Here is a 10,379-nt window from a genome sequence, read left to right as displayed (position 1 = left end):
CGCCTTCTGAGAACTACGGATGACAGGCGGCCACGTGGCGCGCGGGCAGCTCTGGAATGTGGTGCGCCGCCGCGCCACCCGGGACGGCGCAAAGTTCTACGAGGCCCTCGGTCGACGACACCGCGGGCTATACCGAGAGTTCTACAAAGCCCTCGAACGTGTTAGCCTTTGTGTGTGTGGGCTGTACTGCGGGGCGGCGGCAAGTTTACCATGATTGGACGCACATTCCCGACCATTCGTGCTCCGTCCACGCCGAACGATGACGTCGAACTATGACGTCAAGCGGAGGCTTATAAGCAGCGTTTGCCGACTGCTAGAGCGTGCTCGTGCTCGTGTCGTGCTCGTCGTAAGGAGCTGAGTGCTCGATGTTATGCCTAAATGTAGTAGTGAGCTGTGTGCTCGAATGCTGTTTTGCCTGAATGTTAATCTTGCGGGCTCCATATGGCAGTCGCGCTAGACTGCCAATGTATCTTGTCTTAAAATATGTTAATCCTGTAAATAAATCCTGTTAACCGAGTTCCTCATCTACGACCTCCGACTCCTTCAAATGGTGGCAGCGGCGAGGTAGTCCGACGAGTCCTACATCTGCTTGACAGCGGTAGGAACGTCCGACGAACCCGACAGTGCAGACTTTAACTTCCTGTTTCTCTCTATCGGCTCTGACTAAGCCTTGGGTCGGTTTCTGGCTCCGCTGTAGCGTTTTGATTCACCACTGCAGTAAAGGGCGGTGATGGCCTATTGCAGTGTTGCAACTCCCGGCTTGGGGCCGCGGCATGAAATTGCTCAATGGAGATTAGTAAAATGCGATGGGATGTCTGGAGGCAAACATGCAGGGCGCGCACAAGCAACGGGGCACAAAAAACAAAGTTCACAATTGTGGTTCAGCAAGGTTGATGTCGGGAATTATTTGCGTATATATATATATATATATATATATATATATATATATATATATATATATATATATATATATATATATATATATATATATATATATATATATATATATATATATATATATATATATATATATAAAGATAGGTAGGACATTGGCAAAATAAGAAAAGCTTGGTGGCGCAACGCACCGCCTCGTTTAAAGAAGGTACGCTCACAGCATACACCGATCCACTCATCTAGAGGTATGCAGACTCCTTCAGAATCTTTATTCTCTTAAAGTGATCCCTTCATTTGCACGAATTAAAGAAGCGCTGCGAATGATAGAATGCATTTCTAGAATATGTTAAAGGTCCACGTTGACTTAATATTTGCCTTTAGTATCCCTTTAGAGGGGCTCCCTCCCAATTTTTATTGAAGTGAAGAAATGCCTTTGAAGATAAATTAGCCTTTTTCAAAAATACTTTGCCGCAAAAAGTACCTCGTTGTGTTCAGTAAATGCGAAGTTATTGGCAATCTAACACCCCCTATGCGGTGCTTCCGCTCCTTTCCGATCACCAAACGGGGCATCAGTGCCCAGAGCTTCATCTAGTTCACCGCGCCAGGAGCTAGCGTGGGAACGTAAACAAACTCGCGCATGGTAATGGCTGCGCGTTCTCACTACGCAATGCCAGCACGCCTAAAGGCAAACGCATACAAAACGAGCAAAGGAACTTCTCCTATAGGCAAATTCTGATGTTGTAGGAGGAAAAGGCTCCAGATTTTCTCTATCGTACCCGCTTTTAGTCGCGCCAGCGCACAGACGTCTGGCGCCTGACAAACGTATGGCGGCTGGTCGTGGCACTCTGCAGCGCCCGCGATATCTACGCAAAGTAGCAGACCGCAACTACATGCAAGAGCAGCGTTTGTTTGTGCACGACAGGGATGGAGTGCCCGCTCGCGCTCAAATGCTCCACCCTGGCTGTACTACGTGTTGCGGATCCGCATTGTCCCGCACCAACTTGACCGACGGGTATAGTGGCCACATCCAACTTGCGCATTTTGAAGCGCTTTCAATTGCTTGGTCATTACGAAGCGAAGTCTGCCAAGGCGCCTAACCAGGAGCCGCCAGGAGTGAGAGCGCGCTGGCAAGCATGCGTGAAGTCCGACCTTAAGTTTGGCGGTGTTCGAGGGTAGTTGTGTTGCCAATTCAGCAAGAACCGACAGCTACGACACCGACAAGCAGTGTGGCCGACGTATAATTCCTACGCGGGCGGCCGGAGCATAAATATGCACCGGACCTATATTATATGCCGACGATACGACTGTTGCCCTCTCGGATAAATCATTACTTTCGCTAACATTGAAATTAAACAGTGATCTGTCAAAAATTACTGAATGGTGTAACGCCAACTTTCTAGTTATAAACCCTACGAAAATGCAATTCATGGTATTTAAGTCATCACAGAGGCATTTACCTTGCTCTCCGTCCATAACTCTGAATGGGCATGACATTCCTGCCTCCACTTGTGTTTCTTTCCTCGGCATCAAATTAGATCCCCACCTTAAGTTTACTAACCACATTGCACACATCAAACAAAAAACAGCATTTGGCATTAGAGCACTACTCAAATCACGTGCATTTTTTTCCAAAGAAGCATTATTATCGTTATACTTCGCTTTCATTCATAGCCATATTATTTATGGTATCGCTTCTTGGGGTAGTACTTATCATTGTCATCTTTCCTCTATTCAGCACATTCAAAATCAGGCTATCCGCATAATAACGCGAAGCCATTTTTTCTCTAACGCCTCTTCTACACTGCGTACAAACCGCATTCTTCAAGTTACTGATTTGTTTAACTATCATTTAGCGATATTATTTTTCAAATTACTAAATCAACAAGTTTCTTACAACTTTGTTAGTTCTGATCTCCTTTTTAATCCCAATAACACAAGGTTTGCAGCACAAGGAAATTTCTTGTTGCCTTTATGTCACACTAATTACGGAAAGATGGCTTCCTCTTTTTGCGCGCTTAAACTTTGGAACAGTCTTCCATATTCCATTAAGTTGTCAACTACCTTGTACTCTTTCAAATGTGAACTCAAGAATTATTTGCTGTCTGATTAATTTCCTACATTGTTATTTTGCTATTTAGAAGCTGTGGAATTACCATTGATTGTGCATCTTTCCTTTTGTTGTTTGTTTTTTATGTGTGTACGTCACTGAGTTTCTTGGTTATATTTTGCTTATTTCATGATTTCTTTCTCTGCTCTGTATTCCGCTTTATTTTTTTTTTATAACTTCTAAACCAAGGGTCCCGGTGCAGTCTCTGACTTTGGGACCCTTGTCTGTATACCATATTTTGTAACAAGTTGTTATGAACGAATAATAAACTGAAACTGAAACTGAAAAAGAGTCGGCTTCTTCTGGAAGTACATGTAATTACTATTAGCCTGTTTTTTTTAAACTGTGTCAATAAATGTAAGTATTAACAGCAAGAAGAAGCGAACTGATCCAAACACCGTTCTTCTTCTTGTTCTTCATCATCATCATCATCATCATCATCATAATCATCATCATCATCATCATCATCATCCTGGTGGCGCCCACTGCAAGGCAAAGGCCTCTCCCATACAACTACCCCGGTCATGTACTAATTGTGGCCACGTTGTCCCTGCAAACTTCTTAACCTCATCCGCCCACCAAACTTTCTGCCGCCCCCTGCTACGCTTCCCTTCCCTTGGAATCCAGTCCGTAACCCTTAATGACCATCGGTTATCTTCCCTCCTCATCACATGTCCTGCCCATGCCCATTTCTTTTTCTTGATTTACACTAAGATGTCATTACCTCGCGTTTGTTCCCTCACCCAATGTGCTCTTATCCCTTAACGTTACACCCATCATTATTCTTTTCATAACTCGTTGCGTCGTCCTCAATTTAAGTAGAACCCTTTTAGTTAGCCTCCAGGTTCCTGCCCCGTACGTGAGTACTGGTAAGACACAGCTGTTGTACGGTTTTCTCTTGACGGATAATGGCAACCTGCTGTTCATGATCTGAGAATGCCAGCCAAACGCACCCCTGCCCATTCTTATTCTCCTGATTACTTCAGTCTCATGATCCGGATCCGCGGTCACTACCTGCCCTAAGTAGATGCATTTCCTTACCACTTCCAGTGCCTCGCTACCTATCGTAAACTGCTGTTCTCTTTCGAGACAGTTAAGCATTACTTTAGTTTTCTGCAGATTAATTTTTAGACCCACCCTCCTGCTTTGCCTCTCCAGGTCAGTGAGCATGCATTGAAATTGGTCCCCTGAGTTACTAAGCAAGGCAATATCATCAGCGAATCGGAAGTTACTAAGGTATTCTCCATAAACTCTTATCTCCAATCCTTCCCAATGCAGGTCTCTGAATACCTCCTGTAAACATGCTGTGAATAGTATTGGAGAGATCGTATCTCCCTGCCTGACGCCTTTCTTTATTGGGATTTTGTTGCTGTCTTTATGGAGGGCTGCGGTGGCTGTGGAGCCGCTATAGATATCTTTCTGTATTTTTACATACGGCTCGTCTACACCCTGATTCGGTAATGCCTCCATAATTGCTGAGGTTTCGACTGAATTAAACGCTTTCTCGTAATCAATGAAAGCTATATATAAGGGTTGGTTATATTGCGTACATTTCTCTATCACTTGATTGACAGTGTGAATATGGTCTATCGTTGAGTAGCCTTTAAGGAATCCTGCCGGGTTCTATGGTTGACAGAAGACTAAGGTGTTTTTAATTCTATTTGCGATTACCTTAGTAAATACTTTGTAGGCAACGTAAGGTGATCGGTCTATAATTTTGCATGTCTTCGGCGTCCCCTTTCTTATGGATTCGCATTATGTTAGCGTTCTCCCAAGATTCCTGTACGCTCGAGGCCATGAGGGATTGCGTATACAAGGTGGCCAGTTTTTATAGAACAATCTGCCTACCATCCTTCAACAAATCTGCTGTTGCCTGATCCTCCCCAGCTGCCTTCCCCGTTGGCATAGCTCCCAAGGCTTTCTTTACTTCTTCCGGCGTTACTTGTGGGATTTCCAATTTCTCTAGACTACTCTCTCTTCGACTGCTCTTATTTGATGTCAACTATTGGCCAATAGCAGCCGGGCATCAGAATCCGCTATATTGCGAAATAAAGCGTCCAGAAAACTGAGGAGCAGGTTTCTGTTCTAAAGAGAGTGTTTCAGAAAAGGCTGACATCGCGATCCGCTTGCGATATCCACGCAACGCGCACGACTGCAAAACTTGGCTGACATGATCCCATCAGCGTATGCTATGCGCGGACTGTTTTTTTCACGAAGTCCGAAGGATGTTTCAGTGCCTCTTTAGGGACGAAAGAACCCGAAAAACGCGGGGGTGTAGTGAAGAAGTAGCTGAGCAACCTTTCTGCGTCCGCGCATTTTCTGCGATGTTTTGTTTAGAAAAATTGGTACATAGCATCAGGCTCAGCTTTAAGTTTTACTACAACGTATTTCTGAGCCGGTCAATGGTTCATATTCATCCTTCCACATCTCGACGCACATACAATGGTCATAGGGCTGGGGCGGCTAACGCCATAATGCGTGCAGCACAGTTGTCCTAAAATTCCAACGTTTAAGGAACTTGTGCGTACTACTTCATCCTGCAATTTCGACATTAAATGCTCATGTGTCTGCTGCCTTTCTCTGCGCTATTATTGCTTACAGAATTCTAGCAGTATCGTAATTGCCCAAGCGGCATCCTGAAGCAGGTAAGAAAACGACGCGCGAGCATTCGCATTTTAGTAAGCGCTGTCCGACTTTATAACACTGCAAAATATATCTGAGGACGCAGCAGTGGAGCTTCAACATCGCGGCTTTCCGCTGTCGCTACAGCACAGAGCCCCATGATCCCGGAGGCCAAGCAATTGGCGTACTGCGAAGTTTCCTCTTACTTTCAGGCAAGCTGTATGCTCTACGCGCAAGCTAACATTGACAGGAAAGCTGCGTTTAATTTACTACGTTCTGAAAGGCAACACCAGCTGTTGCCAGCACACGATCGTTATCACTGGATAGAATCGGCGACGGAATGTGCGATGTGTATCTGGACACGATCTATTGATGCGTCATTTCTGATGGGAAATTCGCAATTGTGGGAAATTCTTCACGCACTTGAGCGAATATAGGCCGGAATTTATTGTAGAAAAAAACACATTTTAATTTCATCAGTGTCTTTTTGGGCGCGTTTCATAGATTTTGCGCTGTCTTTATTTTCTTCATTTTGAGGTATCACTAATATAACACAAATTAAAATAACCTCCTACACATATTTGGCATTCACATTTCGTTGGCCAAAAAAGAAACATATTTGGAACTGGTGGAATAGGCGATTTAGCTGAGCACGTAGTGACAGCATCTGCAGAATGCCCGCAAAGCGAAAATTGTGCGTTATATTGTTCTTTCTAAAAGTGGACCACAAGGTGCCTGCGTCAACATTTAGTGCTCGTTTACACTACCGCACATGTAAGGAAGCTGCCCTCAAAGGGTCAAATTGTGCGTTTATACAGGTGCAAGATGTTATCTTAACGTTAGGAATATCACTTCGCGCATGTTTGGAAGTTTCCCCTTTATATGATCCCCATCGTAAACGATTGGCCAATCTTGTTAATGACACAGCCTTCCTTCCCTTGGCGTCTCGCGTTGTGTCCTGCCCCCCAAAAAATAACACACCGACAGAACCATACAAAAATACGGATAGAAAAAGACACGCCGCTCTTGTGCTTTCCATCTTGCGCCATTCTACGTCCCTGTTCATTGCGCTGTTGCTAATTATGCACCGATAAGAAATGGGCGACTTGCCCTTCTCGCACATGACATATTTAAAATCGCGCGTATCTAAAATCGTGCGCCTTCATTTCGCGGCACTTCGGTAGTTCATGGTTTTCGGTTCCGTCGCGCAGGCAAGCTCGCGTCTCGCGAACGAATCCCGAGACAGCGTGCCACGGGCAAGGCGTGCCCACAGAATCGCGCAGCTGCTCGTGACAGCCACCCGACGCACGTTCCAGCGACGCACGTTCCAGGTGCTAGTGCCAACCACGCGACGGAAGCTCCGGCCCGGCTCCAGGGATTTCGTTCCGCTCTGCGTCCACACCAAAAGGCAGCCGGGATACGCGGTGCATGACGCCGAAGGACTTGACACGACGGCGAGGCTCCAACGAAAGCGTAAGGCCCTCGTTTCGCCCTATGCTTCGTCGCTCAGTGCGGTAACCGAAAGCTCTCACACACGCCGTGGTGGCTTGGCGGTTATATCGCGCTCTCCTCAGAACAAGGTCACGGATTCGATTCTGCCTCGAAATATGCCTGTACTATAATGTTAGCCGCATTGCTGCTCGCACAAACGCGGGAGATATTTCGGAACAAGTGCAAGCGCGAACAAGACAAAACATGGTAAGACCACTTCTAAGTAACTATATATACAACTAACGAGAAGAAAGGGGGTTAACCGAGGGGCCCGATTTTTATTAGTCATATCATAAGAAGCCAACAAACACTGACACCAAGGACAACATAGGGGAAATTACTTGTGCTTAATAAATGAAACAAGAAACGATATTTTTTTTGAAAATAAAGTGGATGAAGAAACAACTTGCCGCAGGTGGGAACCGAACTCACAAGGTTCAATTCCCACCATTTTCAATTAATGTATTGTTTCTTTATTTTATTTATTAAGCACAAGTAATTGCCCATATGTTGTCCTTGGTTTCAGTGTTTGTTGGCTTCTTATGATATATATACAGCTAAATATTATGTCATGTTATTCTGTATAGCCGTCTTTTAAGCATGCTGTCGACCCAAAGTCACATTGCTGTGCATGAATTAGGTCGTTGTTGACCCTGCAATTTAGGCAGGAATTGCCATACCGTAGCTTTGTACCTTTCGATTTGTTCGCGTTTGAATTTGTGATGTTAGTACCTAAGAATACAGCCACGGCTGACGCGAAGAACATATGTCGCAGTAGGACATGGGGTAAACAGCGAACCATACCGCGCGTAGTGGTTTTTACGTACACCAAGTACACAAGCCCCTGATTTACGCGCATATACATAGCAGCGCCATTTTTCGTGTATTCAAAGGCTTATCCTACAATGTGAGGTTTCCACAGCACGGCAGCTTGCCGGTATTCATTCGCTGTTGACAATGTTCAGTGACATAGAAAAATTCAGCTAAAATTTTGCTTTGAGAAAGGACATCTTCGTTGTGCGTAACGAAATGAAGGTTGCTGATATCTCTACGCTAGGTTTCACAATTGTATCGCAGTCAAATGGAGGCTACGCAGCGTTATCTCGCACTTGAATGCTGCCCCCGAGAAGGAAAAGACAACGTTTTCACATTCTGGGGCACATTGCGCAAATTCACATCGCATCGACGTGGTTCTCGCTCATTTGGCGAACGCCAGTGGTACTTGCTATCCCATTGCCTCACTACCGTAAATTACGATATCTAAGTAGAGAAGCTGCACACCCTGGCGTCACGAACACCCCGACGGCTGCCGTCAGGTTCACTATAGGCAAGTCATTTTTCAGCAAACTTGACACACGTTAACTTTCTGTAAAATATGAGACGAATATTAGGCTAGTTTCGCAACCTTACTTGGCGATACTTACTCTTCAAGGAGACAGAAACCACGGCTTAGCGATGTGCTATGCATGTGAACAACAGAGTGGAGTACAAGCACGACAGGTGCTTATCCGCAGGTCTGCAAGATGGCACCACAGCGCGGCCGCCTACGAGAGTCGGCTGCGTGCCTTGTCGGCAGCTGTCCCATCGTGTGCCTGTCGGTCAACCAGCTCTTCTCCAAACTTCGCTGCGTGTGGAGCATCTCGGGCCATCACCAGGTGGACCTCGAGAAGTCATGTACGGCCAGCGAAGCCGACGGGTGCTTCCACCTTGAGGAGCTGTCCCTATGGAAACACTTCCTGTGGGTCGTCAGCATCAAGCTACGCGAAGAACAGCTGGGCCTGGCTTGCCTGTGCGGACGCGTGGTGTCTTTGGCCTTCAACACGCGGCTCAGGCGGTCCTTCATTCTGGTTCATTGGCCGCTGATGCAGCACCTCTCCATCGAGTTCCTGGAGCTGCTCGAGTCACGGATGTCACCAAAGCAGTCCCAGTTGCGGGACGGCCTCGAGCTTAGCGAACACCTGAGGCACGCCAGGCTCTATTACCACCTGTGTGACGATCCACCCAGGGAGCCGATGGACACGCTCCACTCCATAGTGACCACGCTCGACCCGCTAGAGATGGTGAGCGTGCGCTTTTCGAGCGTGGGCGTGAGCATGTCGTGTGAGCTGCTCGACAAGTGCGACGTCATGCTCACGCACGTCTTCCTCGAGAAATGGACCGACGTGCCCGATACTCAGGCTTTGATGCGCTGAGGCGCCGTTCTACGCGCAGCGCCAGATCCACGCCGAGGAGCTGTTCCCGACGGTCCACTACCGCTGCGTGCTGGCCGACCTGCTGTTCTGTACCGCAGTCATACAGAAGCTCGTCTTCAGCGGCTGTGCTTCATATACGTATGGCATGCTGGAACGTCTCGCAGCGTTGTTCGTCCTCGTGGCCAGTCGGCGCGCGACTCGATGAGTGGCCAGGAGCATTTGGCTCTAGTTTATGCTTAGCGCGACGTTCTTGGGCATTTCAGTGTATATTAAAGAGTTTACGTTATCTATTCTGGCTACTTTGAACTGTTCAATCATGTCACACAGACAATGGGACAAGCACAGTGACTAAAGTTGTGTAGTAGCTTGGGCCATTGGGTAAGCGCTGCCTACTGTCTTTACAAGGAGACTATCTTTGTAGTTAGGTACATGCCCGAATGAGGCTTTGACCTAACACATTACACGTTATAATTACCAGCATTCAGAAGAAATTTTCACTCGACAACGCTCACTCCACTTCAATTACTTTATACAGTAACGAATTACTTCTAAACAGTTATTACGAGGCAAGCTTCCATATGCGACGCAGGTTTAAGCACATAGAATTTTCCTTGAACTAAATTAGAAGGCCCACGGTCGATGGCATGCTGAAGACTCTCAGGCATTCGTGTTCAGTCGGGCAGACCGCCGCGATCAGTATTTGTTCCCTATCATGAACCTGCACCAGATGTTCGCCGACGATTTGCACCGCGTTTGTATATGCTCGATAGCGATCACCACATAGGACAATGACGACAGGAAATTACCTAGGGAAGCTTTTTTAACTGTTCTTTAGCCCTATGGAGATCACCCCTTTTCTATCAACAGATCAATGTGATGCTCTGCTTCGCAGAGGACTCGACCTCTAGTTTTGGAACACTGATTAGCAATAATCATGTGCGTAAGATATTCGTACGTTATAAAATTGATCTTTGTCTCAGCGCACACATAAGAGGGTATTTATTGCCGCTGCTGGCGTCCTGAAGTAAAAAATAGGGAATGTAGCCGACGAAAATTTTGAAAAGCAGTTGTTA

The 10,379-nt window shown here is 46.3% G+C and overlaps 1 protein-coding gene across 2 annotated transcripts; it reads left to right on the top strand.

Moving 5' to 3' along the window:
* Positions 1–6,886: 6,886 nt before the first annotated feature.
* On the top strand, positions 6,887–9,590 carry LOC139054743 (uncharacterized). Of its 2 annotated transcripts, none has more exons than XM_070532297.1 (2): positions 6,887–7,096; positions 8,629–9,590. In XM_070532297.1, the coding sequence occupies exons 1-2, from the start codon at positions 7,052–7,054 to the stop codon at positions 9,304–9,306; spliced, it is 723 nt and encodes a 240-aa protein (XP_070388398.1). In that variant the 5' UTR covers positions 6,887–7,051; the 3' UTR covers positions 9,307–9,590. The 2 variants fall into 2 exon arrangements, with proteins under 2 accessions (XP_070388398.1, XP_070388399.1); XM_070532298.1 differs by lacking the exon at positions 6,887–7,096 and adding an exon at positions 7,108–7,321.
* The last annotated feature ends 789 nt before the right edge of the window (positions 9,591–10,379 follow it).

Source organism: Dermacentor albipictus, chromosome 1, assembly GCF_038994185.2.
Source record: "Dermacentor albipictus isolate Rhodes 1998 colony chromosome 1, USDA_Dalb.pri_finalv2, whole genome shotgun sequence".
In the NCBI taxonomy this organism is placed as follows: Eukaryota; Metazoa; Arthropoda; class Arachnida; order Ixodida; family Ixodidae; genus Dermacentor; species Dermacentor albipictus.
This window is presented reverse-complemented; position numbering and strand designations above follow the sequence as displayed.